The sequence below is a fragment of the Morchella sextelata genome (genome assembly GCF_020137385.1).
Source record: "Morchella sextelata strain SCLS chromosome Unknown scls_1, whole genome shotgun sequence".
Classification (NCBI taxonomy): Eukaryota; Fungi; Ascomycota; class Pezizomycetes; order Pezizales; family Morchellaceae; genus Morchella; species Morchella sextelata.
This window is the reverse complement of record NW_025408616.1, coordinates 2,465,257-2,481,326: the sequence shown is the minus strand read 5'-3', so window position 1 is coordinate 2,481,326 and position 16,070 is coordinate 2,465,257. Positions and strand designations below refer to the sequence as shown.

General features: G+C 44.3%; 5 protein-coding genes across 5 annotated transcripts; 1 reads left to right on the top strand and 4 right to left on the bottom strand.

Annotated features, from left to right (window-relative positions):
* Positions 1 to 1,254: 1,254 nt before the first annotated feature.
* On the bottom strand, positions 1,255 to 5,040 carry H6S33_000635 (uncharacterized protein; the record flags this gene model as incomplete). Its single annotated transcript, XM_044832034.1, has 12 exons — positions 1,255 to 1,421; positions 1,479 to 1,664; positions 1,721 to 2,273; positions 2,325 to 2,554; positions 2,605 to 2,830; positions 2,881 to 3,150; positions 3,201 to 3,702; positions 3,754 to 3,942; positions 4,010 to 4,194; positions 4,253 to 4,716; positions 4,807 to 4,885; positions 4,951 to 5,040. The coding sequence occupies 12 exons, from the start codon at positions 5,038 to 5,040 to the stop codon at positions 1,255 to 1,257; spliced, it is 3,141 nt and encodes a 1,046-aa protein (XP_044700194.1).
* Positions 5,041 to 5,994: 954 nt separating this feature from the next.
* H6S33_000634 (uncharacterized protein) lies at positions 5,995 to 10,409 on the bottom strand (the record flags this gene model as incomplete). The annotated part of the gene is made up of 12 exons (XM_044832033.1): positions 5,995 to 5,997; positions 6,061 to 6,555; positions 6,615 to 6,794; positions 6,848 to 7,197; positions 7,255 to 7,363; positions 7,424 to 7,798; positions 7,847 to 8,848; positions 8,904 to 9,135; positions 9,193 to 9,338; positions 9,389 to 9,523; positions 9,587 to 10,145; positions 10,201 to 10,409. 12 exons carry the CDS (start codon positions 10,407 to 10,409, stop codon positions 5,995 to 5,997), a joined length of 3,795 nt encoding a protein of 1,264 aa, XP_044700193.1.
* Positions 10,410 to 11,385: 976 nt separating this feature from the next.
* Positions 11,386 to 12,399, bottom strand: H6S33_000633 (uncharacterized protein; the record flags this gene model as incomplete). The annotated part of the gene is made up of 3 exons (XM_044832032.1): positions 11,386 to 11,991; positions 12,059 to 12,137; positions 12,194 to 12,399. 3 exons carry the CDS (start codon positions 12,397 to 12,399, stop codon positions 11,386 to 11,388), a joined length of 891 nt encoding a protein of 296 aa, XP_044700192.1.
* A 261-nt stretch (positions 12,400 to 12,660) lies between these two features.
* H6S33_000632 (uncharacterized protein) lies at positions 12,661 to 13,465 on the top strand (the record flags this gene model as incomplete). The annotated part of the gene is made up of 5 exons (XM_044832031.1): positions 12,661 to 12,699; positions 12,772 to 12,788; positions 12,847 to 13,052; positions 13,126 to 13,328; positions 13,385 to 13,465. The coding sequence occupies 5 exons, from the start codon at positions 12,661 to 12,663 to the stop codon at positions 13,463 to 13,465; spliced, it is 546 nt and encodes a 181-aa protein (XP_044700191.1).
* Positions 13,466 to 13,552: 87 nt separating this feature from the next.
* On the bottom strand, positions 13,553 to 15,496 carry H6S33_000631 (uncharacterized protein; the record flags this gene model as incomplete). The annotated part of the gene is made up of 3 exons (XM_044832030.1): positions 13,553 to 14,347; positions 14,404 to 15,130; positions 15,201 to 15,496. 3 exons carry the CDS (start codon positions 15,494 to 15,496, stop codon positions 13,553 to 13,555), a joined length of 1,818 nt encoding a protein of 605 aa, XP_044700190.1.
* Positions 15,497 to 16,070: the final 574 nt, after the last annotated feature.

The window sequence follows — 16,070 nt, the reverse complement described above, 5'->3', positions numbered from 1 at the left end:
AGTGCCCCGAATGTCGGAGACAGAGGGGGTCGCGGGTAGAATGGTACAAAGTTGCCTATCTAAGCCTAGTTCACTATGAAATCAATGATTATTCAGCCAAATCCATCACAAGCCTGGAGCATCTTCCGGCGTAGATAGTCTCTGGCAGTCATTCCTTGGCACATAAATCTCGAACTCAGTCCCTTTTACTAGGTCAACTTGGGGGGGGGGGGGAGAGCGAAGGGGATTCCGGAAAGGGGGGGAAGGGGGAGGAGGTGCCGAAGGCACCCCAATATCGAGTACCCCACGATTATTGAGGAAAAAGTTAATATATATCAACATATAATCCATAATTATTCGCAAGGTAGACTTCAAAGAAGAGCAGAAACATTCGGGGCCTAGCCAGCCTGCTGGCAACCAGTACCTTTTTATGTAGTAGGTTTATATACCAGTTTAAGTAATAATTGAGGTCAGGCCTGGCGGCTTAAGGGATAGTGTAAGCGTAAAATTTCGACCATGCTATTTGCGTAAAACCATGCCATCCATTCAGATACAATTAATGAAGTAATCAATCAATCAAATGCCATCTATTCAAGCGAGTGATATGTCATGACCCATCTAAATAGTATAATCTTCCTCCTTGTGGTCAGGAAGCATTATGATTGGTTGATTTTCTTCTACCAGGACTGCTATGCAGTGTAGATAGTGGACAAAGAGCCACTCCCGAGTTCGGAAGGGATGCGACATCCACTTTCATAGGTAGGTAGTTTGTACTGACTATTAATATAGATCTATAGATATCATGGATGACTGGCTTCGTAGATAGAATGGACATTACAATATCCACTCAGAGGTTATACATAGATTAGACAGTATATTTCTCTCTCTTAGGCTTAAGCTTTAGCGAATTTGCGGCCGGAGGCTGCATTCCACTTGTAGAGAATATTATATGCAATGAAAAACACATGTAGCCCACTTACATTTGAAGATCGCCACTTTTTTTTTTTTTTTTGAAAACTCCTACCATAATCCGATTTTTCTTTTTAAAGAAATACATTTACATGTACTTTGTCATCATACTAACTCATGATCGGATCGCAAATGAGACAACTATCTAAACAAAACAAATAACGAACCAAGGGATAGAGAGACAATAGGGGAAAAGAGATATAATAGAAAGGAAGCTAGGTTTAACGCTAGACCCCTCGGATGAATGCTTTCCTTGGAAAGAAAAAAAAGCCGTATTAATGTTCCTCCACAAACCAAACCTTTATTTTATTGATGCCCATTGACAGGCATGCCACCGACAGCCGCAGCCATAGCGTCAGCAGCCAATTTTTTAGCCTCAGCTTCGTGAACCACACCCTTGATCACATTTTGTTCATCTGGACTCAGACCTTTTGTGAGCCCTTCATAGATCTGGGGTTGCTGCTGTTGCAATTCTATAAAACGATTAGCAAAGAAAAGATCGCTCAATTTTGAAGATAGAATATACATACCCAACAATGCGTTTCTGAACAATTGGTAAGGTTCAATATTGTCCAATGGAGTCTCCAAGAGAGTTTCCTCCTCAAGATCATCATCCTCATCATCCCAATTGGCGGACAAAACACCCCGAGCAGATGCCTCATTATTCAGGAACTCCATATATGCACTACTTTCATCTGGTATATCAAGCTCATCGGCTAGAAAATTTTCATCAGCAGATTGCTCGAGAGAATTGAACATTAAAGAACCATACCATCCTCACCCTCCTTGTTCCATGCTGCCTCGCCTTCCCACTCGTTGTCACTGTCAGATCCGTATGAATCGTCAAGTGTTAGGCCTTCTTTTTGAATTTCCTCACGATTCTTCATAGCCAAGGGCAAAGATTGAAAGAGTGGTACGATTCCCTGCATCAACTTCGGCCAACCCGGCTGGATGCTTTGAGGAATCTGCTCTGGCGTAAGCTGGATCAATGCCACAATCGCCACAATCGAAAGCTTCTTGTCGTGCACCCTGTTGAAATTCTCAATATTTGAAAACCAAAGACTGAAAAATTTGTTTGTCCAACCATTCCTCTCGAGGATCTGTAAGGTAGCGGCTGGGTTGTAGTAAATGCAGTTGATGACCATTTCCATCAAATGGATGCGGTAAGACTTGATCTCGTTAGGTGCTGTAAGGCATTGCATGGCAATCTCAACAAATTGAGGCAAGTATTGGTCAGCGTGTCCCCGAAGATTGAGCATCACAGCCTCAGCGAGCTTGCACCCGCAAATGCGGTCCATGGCGCCTAGACGCTCGTTCGTAAAGATCTAGAGAATTTGTTAGAATCCCCAAATTGATAACTCGATTGGATTGATTACAGTTGAAATGATATCGAACATTGCTGCCAAGTATGTTGGGTTTTGAATCAACATGTCGGAACCGTATGAGATGTAGTTGTCTAATGCGGGAAGCATTTCCTCGATGTATATCTCCGCACGGTCCTTGAAAGACTTGTGGATAAGTTCAAATACCGCCCACATGGTACCCGAGATTGCTTTGGCAGAGAAAGTGCAACTATCAATAATTTCAAAGACCTCGTTATACAAGTCTATCTCGTTCTTAGTAAAGGAGTCTCAGATTAAGTATTCTTGCACCTACCAAACAACTTATGTTCCAAAGTGACTGTAATGACTGGAACAAGAACTTGCTCTAATTGCAACAAAACTCCGGGAGAGCTTTCTAAAGTCAATATCAGGGTTCCAATGGTCTGCAAAACCCCAAGAGCTGTGATGCTCTTGTCATCCAGGTAGTTATCAACATCGTCATCAATAGAGTTAGCACCCTTGTCAATGACATCTTGGATGATCCTGAGATAAGTGTCTCTCTAAAATCTTGTCAGATTTTGTAACACGAAATACGAGAGGTGATACCCACCAGCTGCTCTGTGAGCTGTACTGCAAACGGTGTCAACTCTGAAGCAAAAACCTCAACGAACTCCTCCATGACATTGGAAAGCGCGTCCACGTCAACCTCATTAGCAAGCTGCAACAGTTTCTGCATAATATCCGCGATGCTCTGTTGCATGGATGTCCGAATGAAGTCGTGCCTGATTAAAGGTTGTAGGGCCAACGCTGCTTCAACCCGTACAGGTAATTCAGCATCGTTGAGACATTGCAAGATATTCTGGTAGATAACAACGACATTCTAAAAAGATAATTAGATCCACATACATCAATTATATAGATTGAACTTACATTCTCATCCCTAAAGTCAAGATCGGAGAATTTCTCAAGCACGTCGCACGCACGAGCTCGGAGAAATCCATGGCGGCTCCTAAACTCGGGGAAAACATGGCGAACAAAGAAATATTCCACCTGATCGGCAATAGGACTGCCCTTCCCAAGGATAATAGCAGATAAGGTTCCAATCATTCTTAAAGCACCTTCCTTTTCTCTGTAATTCTTCTGGTCATCCGGAGCTGCCTCATACCGGTTGACCACTTCATTAATAAAGTTAAGAACCGTAAATGTCTGCTTTCGGCGGGCCTTGCTAAGTGTGTTCAAGAAATTTGTGGCAGCAACATCTGGAGCTGATATTTCCTCGTATAAGTTAATCTTGCGGTTCAAGTATTCACCCGGATCTGACTCAAAAGTCTCGAGGTCCTCATCTGTTTGGCAAAGTAGGGGGAAGAGAACATGAGAGATCAAGTTCTCGACGTGGGGGCTCAAGTGCTTCCATGTTGCTGATGGTTTGATACTTTAAAGACTATTTAGCTCCTTTCTTGAAGTTCTATTAAAGGGAACAAACCACTCATCCATAAAAGTAATAGTGCATGAAAGGCAGATCTTGCTCAACCACGCTTGCTTCGAAACCCACAGCTCAATCTGCTGAAGATATGCCTTTAGAATCTCTGGCGCAAAATGTTGTATAAAATGCTTAGAGAATTTCTCATAATTTTCTGAGTTATTTGTGGTGATGCTGGTAGGGTTGCCATATCTTTTAAGGGCCATGCAGGTCAGAAAAGCATTTTGGCGAAGAAAAATAGGGAATGAAAAAAACATACCTCACAAAAAGCCTGTTCAGATTTGAGTAGGCCCACTTCTTGGCTTTCCACCACGGGTGAGCCTCCCGGTCTTCAATATCCTCAGGCATGGATTCTGGCGGTGCTTGTTTCCCTACAACCTTGATAAACAAGGTTGCCCAGGGGACAATTGAAGATTCCTCCCGAAGATGAGCCGCCAACTCGAACTATTCGCCTCGGCCATTAGCTTTATGCCAATTAGTTTGACAAGGGTTCAAAACTCACATATACAGCATGCTTGTATGTTTTAATAATCATCTTTAACATGTCACCTGCATCAGTGCTAGTCTCGTCCACCAATCTGTTGCCGATGGCCAAGAGTGTGGGGAAGGTCGCTTGGGTGACACGGTCCAATTCTTCTCTCTTGTCGTTGGCTTGCTTAAATCTGTAAACGCGACAAAGCGAGAGCAAGCATTGCACACCCGCAAATACCGACTGGATATCATTCGAACCAAGGAGCTGCAGGGTAATGTCCATGTAACCAGGCCATTTTTCGGGGAAGTCATAATGAAGGACTTTCCCAATCAACGGCATAAGCTGCTGTCGTATCGGCGAGGCTGCCGAAGCAAGGGTTGGCACGAGCCGTTCGCGGAATGCTGCCTTCTCATCTTCAGAGATGGGCACGTTTTTCGGGAACTCCTCGTTGAATTCCCAGGATCTGATAACTTTGTTTTTCAGGTACAAGACAGCTGTCGAGGGTAAGAAAGTGGTCGTCAGTTAAACTACTAGGAATGGGTAAATATTCGGAGAAGGGAGAGGTTTGAGTTTCGGTGCGATACCAGAAAGGCGAACCTGTGGTTCAGGATCTGCTGCTATGATATCCAGAAGTGCACCGATAAAGCCAGGTGTTGCTTCCGCCTGTAGGTTTCGCGTTAGTAAATATGAAAACTCTCCCTTGTAGAAATGTAAAGGTGATCAAGAACCTGCTTCAGCTGCAGCTCGGCTTGTCGTCGAATGTCTGCATTTGTATCTAACGCTGAGAGTGTACACCCACGGAGAGCTGCGAGATCCATGGCTCTTTTTTTTATACTGATATTTTATGTAGAGCAGAGTGGTGGGTAGTTCAAGGAGATGAGAGACAATATTGGCTTATTGAGAGAAAAAGGATTTTCGAACGAAGCCAGGGCGGGTGGGGGGGTGGGAGGTGAAGCCCAAGTAGTGTGGTGTGTGTAGTCGATCCACAGAGGAGATGGGCACTCACTCGAAAGCGTAGGCTTTGATGGCGTGCAGAGAAGCGGCGGGGATGTGAAGAGAGGGGCAGTGGAGGGGCGAGGGGCACATTCAGATCAAAGGGACCACTTGAGAAAAAAAAGAGCGTTGCGGAAAAATGGTAAAAAAAAAAAAATTGGGCGAAAAAGAAAAAAAAAATACAAGTGCTAGTAATCACAGCCCTAGCGATAAGTAGGGCTCGATACTATATGTAGATAGGATGTATGTAGTGTGCGACGACTACCTAGCTAGCGAAACTAACGAAGTGAAAATGGGAGGGGGGAGTGGAGTAGGGTTGAAACGTCAAGTAGACATCCTCTGATTATTTTTAAGTGCTCCAAACACTCCTCTACAATAACGTAGCTTTACAGCTGTCTTTCCAGCGGCCCTCCAATCGTCGCCATCTCTGAATTAGGCATGCTACAGAAAGTCTATGATAGGTAGATGCCAGCATTTCCATGACATGCCATGCTATGCCGGCAACCCTTTCTTTTCTTTTCTTTCTTTGTATTTACTCTAGCGGCTTCGCGGGGTAAAAATAAGAGCCTCCCGCATCGGGAACCTACACCAACACGATCTAAGCCTTGGCAAGATGCTGCACATCAACAGAATAGCATCCTTAATACTGGGAGATAATTCCCTCCTAAGTCACTACGAAACTATGCTCAGATCCTAATTTATAACGAACTGTACATGCTTTGATTTCCCGCATAAGGTTCCATACTAACAAATGCTGCGTTAATGATGTCAAAAGATGTTTACTAGGCTATAGTTAGCATTGTCTGTAGATTAGTAAATATGTGAGTAGACAGATGAGTACTGACCAAGTATAGCGAAGCGCAATGGCAAACATCCCTCTTAATCAACTCCTGACACTCCTGCATCTTTGCAAAAAGTGATGGATCACCTATTATCCTCGCCGAGTTTTTAACCTCTCTACACGTCTCATCTAATCTGGTGATCACTCTAACAATAGTTCCTTCAAGGACATCTGTGAGCTCAGTTATTTGGTTGAAGGACATTCCCTTTGCCCATTCATAAACTACTTCCATAAGAGCGAAGCGCGGTCTCGCTTCAAAGTCATCACTCTCCGCGTTTATCAATACTTGGTGTTGTATTTGAATCGAGTTGACCTTTTTCGCGATTTCGATTATCCTAGCCTTGCCTTTTTCAAGCTTAGGTGTGATTGTTGGTATAACGTCTGTCTTTTCGCTAAATACGAAGGCAGAGAGAAGGGCGACGATTTCCTCGGGTTCGTATTCCGCGAGAACATTTTCCAGTACTAATTCTGTCAAGACGAGCTCACTTGTTGAATTGACCTTTGCAATATTAGCTCTAAATATTTTAGCCTGGTAGAAGATAAGGGGAGATGACTTACCTCGCAGGCTACCCGTCCTTTTAGTAGAACATTTTGGTTGTCATCAATAAATCCCAATTCCTTCAATACCGAAACTCGTTGCCCATAATCGGGTAAAAGTTGTAAGTTCTGATCAGAGATCAATTGTTTCAGCTTGGAAATATTATCCTGAAGTAAAAATTCTTCGTGTCGCATAGCAAACTACAGAAAAATGTTAGCCGAAATTCACATCAGGAGGCCGGCGGAATACTAACGTGGGTAACAAAGTTAGGACACGAAAGACATGTAGAGTTCAATATAGTTGCAGTCTCCTGTTTCTTCGATTGACGAAGCTCAATGAAAGTCATATCATTAATCTTACTCCAATCGCCTTCGATCCATTCTGGTTTTTTCCAATCCCCAAGCAAATCTAGGAGCTGTGCCTGTAATCCTGCGATTGCTAACTTGTCTCCACGACGAACTGCCTGGGAATCAAATTTTATTATAGTTTTTGAAACCCACTCAATACTGAATACTGGAATGATGAACTCTCTAAGTTTCCACTCTTTTGGGGGAGTATTGGGTAAATCCAGAGAGGAGCAGGCCGGAAACGGAATCAAATCACCTATTTATATGTAAGTAATCTATGACAGTTTACTATGAATCTAATCCCGTGACCTACTGGAGGATTTTTTGTTGGTGTCAGGTTTAAGCCACAATACCTGGAGCAGAGGGCGGGTGCCCTGAAGTATTCCATCGTTCAGGAGTACGCCAACAGTCCTAGGTCCATTCTAAAGAAACTTGGTAAATATTACATCACCTAGATGTAGTTGGGGGCTGGGGAAACCAACTTCTTCTTGTATGGCAATTAGCCGTCCAGGAGTGAACAATCGCCTGCCATGGGTAGTCGCCAACGACCTCAGTAATACATCTCCCGACAAAACCTTTAGTCTGATGCAAGCACTATGACAAGCCTCAAGATCAACGCTACAAATCTCACAGTCTTCTTTTTTCAATTTTTTCAACCCCTCTTCAGACAAAGCAACCTGCCTTTCATGTTCGGGCATCATCGTTTGCGTCGTGTTCTCACTGAAGCTCCGCTTAATCATTTCTTCTATCTTTAAAGCTTCAACACGAAGAAGGTTGAGGATCATGTTGTATGTCAAGCGGAATTGACTTTGCAATTTCGTTGGGTCACCGAGGATCATGTGATTTAGCGTAGGGTACTATGAAAGGTCAGTAAGTCATCTCATAAAAGGGCCCTGTAGACTAACAGCCGGCGCTTCATCCATCGGAGAAACTATGATAACAGTTCCCTGGGGGTCCAATCCTCGACGACCAGCTCGACCAGCCATTTGAATATATTCCCCAGGAAGAAGATCACGGAATTGCTTCCCATCGTGTTTCCGGTATCCCGAAAATACCACAGTACGTGTAGGAAGGTTGAGTCCCATGGCAAATGTTTCAGTCGCGAACAATACTTTGACTAGTGTTTTTGCGAATAGAATTTCAACAATTTCCTTAACGATTGGCAATAATCCTCCATGATGTACAGCTAATCCCCGAGCCAAAAGCTCCCTCATCCTCCTGATTTGTGGTAGTTGTCGATCCTCAGGCTTCAGTCTTGCAATACTCTTCTCAATGATCATGTGGATGGCACTCTTCTCAGTTTGGTTGCAGTAATCTATATTGCTCAAGGCATCAGCATTCTCCTCGCATCTCCTTTTCGAGAAAACAAAAATGCAAGCTGGTAAGAGTTCTTCTTTTTTCAAGTGTTGTACGAGGTGAACCCAAATGTTCTTGTCTTGAGCAGCGGTATTGCGACCTCCCCTCCCACCCCTGGCTACGGTTCCGCTGCTTTGGCCGCGTTGCTGTGTCCCTCCACGACCTCCCCGTTGATTTGGGCCTCCTCGCTGATTTGGGCCTCCACGCTGATTTGGGCCTCCACGCTGATTGCCACCCCCACGTTGATTACCCGTGGGTGCTTGAGCTGGCGGTGGATCTTTCTTCCTCGATAACGCATTATTCGCATCTTTCCAACCTTGCAACAGGAACTTTTTGTCGGCGCTGACGATTTTATACATTGCTTTATTGGCCCAAAGGTAATGTTCTAGAGGTACCGGCCTTTTTGGAGTTGAAATAACGTAAATATCCTTTTTCTTCGTTCTTCCAACCCAACTTGCGAATTCTTTGGTATTTGGAACAGTTGCCGATAGCAAAATCAGATTTACATGGTCTGGAAGCATTATTATTACCTCCTCCCAAACCACGCCCCTCTGCCATCATAATTAGTGTTGAGAAATGTGCAAAACGATATTTAGTCCTACGTACCTCAAGATCGTTGACATAGTGGACCTCATCAAATATGACAAATTCCACATCCCGGATGATATCTGCACCCCTGTACAGCATGCTTCTTAAGATCTCGGTGGTCATAATCAAACAACTTGCTTCTGGATTGATTTGAACATCGCCAGTTAAGATTCCAACATCATCAAATACTTTTCTAAAGTCGCGAAATTTCTGATTGCTCAAAGCTTTAATGGGTGAGGTGTATATAGCCCTATTGACGTAGATGATATTAGCCTCGGCTAGGAAGAAAATAGACGAAAATGCTTACTTCGTCATATGTTTTGTAGCAAGAGCAATAGCATACTCGGCAACAACTGTCTTCCCTGCAGATGTATGTGCAGCAACAAAGACCGAATCACCATTTTCTAAATGATAAACAGCTTCCTTTTGAAAAGTATCCAACTCAAATGGCCACTGTGCAAACTTAGCTTGCGAGTCAATTTTATTAAGAGCTCTCTACATACTTCTTTTGCCATATTTGGTACAAGCTCGTGAAAATTGGTAATTTCTTTGTTCACATCGACCATATGTGCCCATTCTTTGGCCTTTGGCCTTGTCACTGCCAAAGGCAAGTTTCCTTTTGGTGCAAGCATGGGAAACTATCACAAAGGTTAGCTATCGAAGGAAGGATAGATTCCCCATACTCTGGGTGGAGGCTATACCTCAATTGGTAATAAATCATCGATACTGTCCAATTCTGCCAAAGGTTTCTCGGCTTTCTTTATGATAACATCCCCGGTCTCTTCTTTATGTCTTCTTTTTGGAGCAACATCACCGAATTTGAAGCCCTCTTCTTCCACGTCTACTTTTTCTTCGACATCCTCCGCTTCTTCATTCTCTTCGTCGTTATCCTTTCTTAGCTTGAGACCCCTGAACATTCCTGGTGCAACTTTTAGTAATCCATCTTTGCCAATTCTTTCTTCTACCAAGGACTCTTGTAATTCTAGTTCCTCTGGCCTCTCATTTGCAGTTCCAATATCAATGCCCCCAGGGCTGAACGGAAAGAAACCAGCCTTGCCTCTCACAAAATCGGCTTTAGAGGCAGGTTTGCGCAGAAGAGATGTAGAGTTTTTGGCTGTGATTGAGTGGGCGGGAACAGTGACCTCTCTATATCCTGTCACACGTCCCTCGAGACCTTCGCGAGTGAACCGTATGATGTTTCGAGACATTGTAGGAGCAAGTCCCATAAAAGAGACATAGTCGGGAGGGTCATCCCAACGCCTATTATTAATTAGTACATTCGTGAGGATTGCGTTGAGTTGAAAGGATAATTTACTGCTGAAGCTGATTTAACCATTTCGTAGAGAATACATGAGAAGGCGCAAGGAAATCCGTCTGAGTTTGCTTGTGTAGCTCGCAATCGTCAGGCTTGACCCTCTTGCGGGGTTGGCATTCATCAAGAATGCTGTCAATCCAACCATCATCTTGTAAGTTTATACAGGACAAAGTTTGCATGGCATCGATCAAAGTAGTTGTAGATGACATCACTTCAAAGCATTGAGTTCCAAAACTGTCTGATAGAAACGTTGATGTCTGAGGTTACAACTTGAGCTCTTCAGGCCGTCACCAATGCACTAAATGCTTACGTAACCACAATGAGGTTATATTTACAATACAAACATGTATATACTGGAGCTGCGCTGCGCTTAGCAACGCCCTGAAGCTCACGGCTCATAGGTACTCCTACTCTACAAGCTCCTTTCTCGCACTTGTAGCCTAGTATAACTTCAGCTTCGCCGTAACTCCTGCAAAGTAAATTAACGCCTTCCTTTCCTTAATTTCGAAAGGCAATCGACGAAATTAAAAGTCAAGACAGCAGAATTCTTTATTTGATACAGGGATATATATGCTTTGTTAGGTCATATTCTTCATGTGAAGTTGTCTAGAAACTTCCCGAATTGGGAACGGATAACTGCTTGACAGTCAAGTCTCTACATTCAAGCTTGAGCTGCTCAGCACGATGATGACTCAAGGATAACTAAGCAAATGCTGAGCGACTATGCCCACTTAACCCTGAAGTAAACTTCAGGGCACATGTAGGTACATGTAGCTGCTCTAGAGTTTCATTACACTGAGATGCACATGTGTGTAGATTGTATACATCGCTTGAATGTACCAATATACACCTTGAGTACGATCATCTCATGCATGTATCAAACCTATTACTGGCGATATCAGTATGGAGCTTCACTTTCAACAAACTTTGACGGTACTGCATGTACATGTATCCAACCAATCATTGGCCCATGTATGTACATGTATATAGCTACCAAATAATCCTTGGCGCTGAGTGATTGGGCTCGACAACCCATGCATCTAAAGATCTTATTTTATGGCGTCATAAGGATCGGCTTGATGCCGGAACCAAACCTCTCAAGATTAACGATGAATTTACTGGATTAAAGATATTCTCTATATAAATTCTAATGATAGACGTAATTGTATAGACATGTTTGTCTACCTACCAGTCTGGTGGTGGCCCGAAATCTGCCATGACTTCCATTTCATCCTCGAAATCATCACCAAGTGATGTACTTGCCGCAAGTGCAGTATTTACCGATTCGTTGGTTTTATCCTTTCCTGCTTCCTTTGAAAGTACTCGTGAAGCATCCCCAGAAGCCGTGCCCCCCCCCATATTCATTAATGCATCCAACTCTTCATCATCTGGGCCGACACCAAAATCCTCATCATCGCTACCGTCTTCTACACTGCCTGACAGGAACAACGCGCCCGATGAGTTTGCATGAGCTTGCCCAATAGAAACACCCTGGGTCTCTGTCCCTGTGACTGGCTGTTGAGGGAAGCTATAGAGGTCGCTGTCGTCTTGATTATCTGGTCGATCCTTGCGTGGTTCTTCGCTAGGAATTTCGTCTCCGTCTTCTGCCCCTACCCGAAGAAGTCTTTCCTTTCGTTTACTTTCTTCGATCCAATTCAGTCGTTGGTCTCTCATACTTCTTGAGTGTCCCAATTTCTCGATAATTTTGAGAGTGTCACGGAACTTTGCTTTTTTATAAAGATCATCCGCCCAAAACTGGTAATATGAGAGAAGTCTAGCGGTGTCGCGGTACTAGAGCTCGGAGTTAGAAAAAGTAGTTTTTCAACGAGGTGATATATGGGTTGGCGTCGTGCATTACCTCGTGACCTTTACCCTTGAATTTGAGTTTTCTCGGAGCGTCCTGTCTCAATTTTGGTATTCCCAGGCTTGACATGAGCCTTCACGGTGTTAACAAAATTCACCAAAAAGACAGCAAGTAATGTTTAGAATATACCTTTCCTCGTCTAACTTTACTGTAACTCTCTTTCTTCTAATTTTTACCTCTTCATCAATGCCCAATGTGTCTTTATTTTCGGCAGGAGCGGTAGGCGCCCGAGTTGATATATCGATATCGGAAATCTCAGCATTATAGTCGAAGAGATCATCTTCCATGTAATCATCCCCAAGAGCTGTTGTTGTATTTGAGTCTACTACAGGCATATTGTTGATAGTCGACCGTTTGGTTGAAAACTGGGTCGAAAGTTCTCAAATTATGGGACTCAATGTGACAAAAGACGCGTGGAAAAGCAAGAACGCGTCTCCAGAGCAGCATCCTTAATTGGACTGAATATAACACGTGATAGGTGTAGCCCAGGGCACGCTATCCCAGATGGGGTTGCGGGGGTTTTAACGTCAACTAATAATTACGGGTGAACTCAGCTCTAGTATATGCGATAAAACATCTCAACATTCTCCCTCATAATGGCCATTCCTCCAAAGCAACTTAACACTGACTATCCAGTATGTCTTTCCCCCTGTATTCTTGTATTCCTTCAATGGTTCGTGGTCTGGTTTGGCTAATAACATACTCAGGTCATTGACACAGATCCGTAAGCTACTCAATCGCAACCCAAATCTCAAACAACATGACTGACATGTAATTTACAGGCACTTTTGGCGTGTTATCCGCTATGCCCGACCATCCGACTACGCCGTAGGAGCTGGTACTGCGGCTGTTGGACCTGCCCTCTTCTGGTTATGGGAGAAAAAGTCCCCCGCCATGCTCCCTAAGGGTGCATTCGCACAGAGCATGCGCCTTGCCGGAGCCCTTGGAGTCACCGCTGGTTTCTTAAGATTCTACCTTGGATCATCCTGTATGCCTATTCCAGATATCTACAGTCTCCTCCAGACCAGTCCAAAAAAAACTGATATACCTTAAATCGGCAGTGCGCTTCTGGGGCTGGACCGAGAACCAACGGGAAGTGGACATGGATATGAAGGAAATGGTGGAAAAAGTAAAGAGGAAAGAGCCACTTTATGGAGAGTCTATCTTGACTCCGTACATGCAGGGAGTTGCCGCTCGCAACTCTCGATACTCCCAGGTTTTTTTCCATGTGTTGCCATGGTTCAACTTTGTCAACCACAACCAGGTGAGGCCTTCGAGTATCCCTCTTGATAAAGCAATTCCGCCTAACAACATTGATAGCACGGTGTAGACACGACCAAGTACTTTCTTGCTGCTGAAGAGGATCTGGAGAAAGAGCGTGTCCTCCGAGAAGGAAAATAGATATTCAAGCAACAAAGATCATTTCCCAACCAGTACAGAAATGTACATACTCACAATCTTGTAAAGAACGGTACCCTTTCTTATTATTTAGAACTCTTTCAGTAAATCCTGTAAGCTTTTACCAGCCTCACTACCATCCCACACAAACCTAGTATCTGTTCCACCAGTTGCTCCTGTAACAATGGACAATCCTACCCTGGTTGCCTCGACGCGGATTTTTCTTGTCTGTTTTTCAACATTCCTCATCTCATTTCCTTGGGCTATTTGCTGCCACTTATCGCCCATGCATCGGATTTCGTTTACAACACTTCGCTCCAAACACCAGCAAAGATACAGTTCCATCTCTTCTACTGAGCTAAACTTATTCTCACCCATTAATCGTGCAGAGACTCCGTCATGCGATGTGTTGATGGTGAATCCAGTCCCATACAACGGGTGTCCTAACATTGTCGACATTTGGATTTCAACCTTCCAGCCACCCGGCAACACAAGTGTTGCTTCGCTCTCTAATCTTCCCATAAACGTATCTACGGCAGATTCCACGTCCTTAATTTCGGGTTGTCGGCAGTTCTGTAAAGGCTTCAACGTGTATTCGCCGTGTAGACCCGCAGACTTTGCGATGCCAATTAAGGATTTAAGTAGGCCTTGCAAATGACTCAGGTGTTGATGGTGAATGAGATGTGTTGCAATGGGTCTTACCAAGAGAAGCGGAGGCACAGGTTGTTTTCTCGGGCTCAGTGCAGGTGGTGGCTTGCTTCGCTTCTTGAGACTCATTCTGTGATTATATGATAACAATATCCGAAAGGCCATTGCTACTCCTTGTGCCAACCCACTCTCCGGACTGTGAACATCGAGCGTCGTATCATCATCATCAAGAGGAGCCTGTATATTCATTAGGTTTTTCTACAGGTGACGAGAATCAGTGATAACAAACTCACCATATCTATTATGATGCTTCGGTGTTCCCCAAGTTGAAGTGTCACGCCGTCCTCGCTGGTTCTTATTCCCTGATTCGCCATGATCCTCGCCTCTCTCATAATTTCAAAGAAAAGTTCGTCCTCATAAACAAAGTTTCGTGCGCGCTCAATCACATCCTTAACGGATGTAGATTTCTTGTTTCCGCTCTGTACGCTGACTCCCTTAACCTCTCCGTTCTCTATAACACGAACTCTAAGCATCGCCTTCCCAAGGGACCCGGTGGTAGCTACGTCGTCCATTACAACGCTTCCATCTTCACCCCTTCTTAACGCCCCTATGCCCTTGCTCTTGTACTCTGCTGCCGATTCCGCAAATCCATATCTCACACCCAAGGTTTGTCGTTCTCGAGGTATGCGTGTTATAACCCAACCCTCGTCGCGAATAGCCAGAACTTGTTCCCAGTATCTGCTCTCCTTCTCGACCTCTCGTCCAAGCTTCTCAGACGCACTCAATAGGGCGTCTGCCGCCGAGTTTAAACCTTCCATCTTCCAAGCTCTTGAAACAATCTCGTCATCTTTGATTGCTTTCGGATCGGGTTTGCGCTGAATCTTATCGAAACCTAAACTACCAGTGGGCACGGCCTCTTTAAGAGCCGGAGACATGGTCAAATTGCCGGTCTCTGGATTATGCAAAGATACGAGAAAAGATATGTAATCAAGGCCCAATAAAGCTTCATTTAAAGCATGCCTATTTTCAAATTTACTCGATATTAGTGACTTTGAAGATCGCACTCGAAAAGCACTAAGCACGCACATACCCTACCAAAGCTGCCATCTTCACCTTCGCATTCCTCAGTTCCGTCGCGCTCTCTTGATCACCGGCTGTCTTATCCGCAGTACCTCCATTAGCTTTATTTTCGGGGTCGCCATGAAGCTCATCGTCCTGCGGCTCGTCTTTCCCGGCAGCTATCTCCTCCTCAAGTAAGCTTTCGTTGACATCGCGGAAATGGCCACGCTGAGCTTGTATTCTATTGATGAGAGACGAGACTGAGGTTTCTTCAAGATTCTCTTCCGGCCATGATTTCAATGAGAGTAAAAGTTGATCTGCATTCATCACTGCGTATTTCTTACTCGGTTGGCGGGTACTTTGGCGTTCTTTGGGTGTGCTTTGGGTGTGCTTTGGGTCGCAAACTGAAGTGGGAAACGTTGAAGACCTGAGCTTTATGCGGAGCCGCACCTAATCCTAAAATGGAAATGACGGCTCGCTCCGTGAATCTCACCATCCTGTTGCCATCGAGCTAGCCAGGCCCCGAGTGAGAGTCAATTCCTCTATTCAAATGAAAAATAACTCCAGAGTACATAGTTGGACCTAGACAGTAAAGAAACCCGCTAGGGTTAGGGTTGCTTGCACAACGACCACAACCACCTTCTACATAATAACCCTAACCCTGGGAAATATCGTACTGTCAGGTAACTAGAGTATGTGCTTACTTCGTGTAAGTACATGTACTCTACATACTCTACATAGTATGTATTAGGTCCCTATCATAGAGAAACAGTAATAGTTTAGGGTCATTTCACTACACATGCAGAGACTCAAGCTGCAAGTTACATATCCCTTCGTGCGTTTTCACGACATGTGGCGATTGGTGGCTCACCATACAAATCGTCGGCTGGCGGTGCAAGAT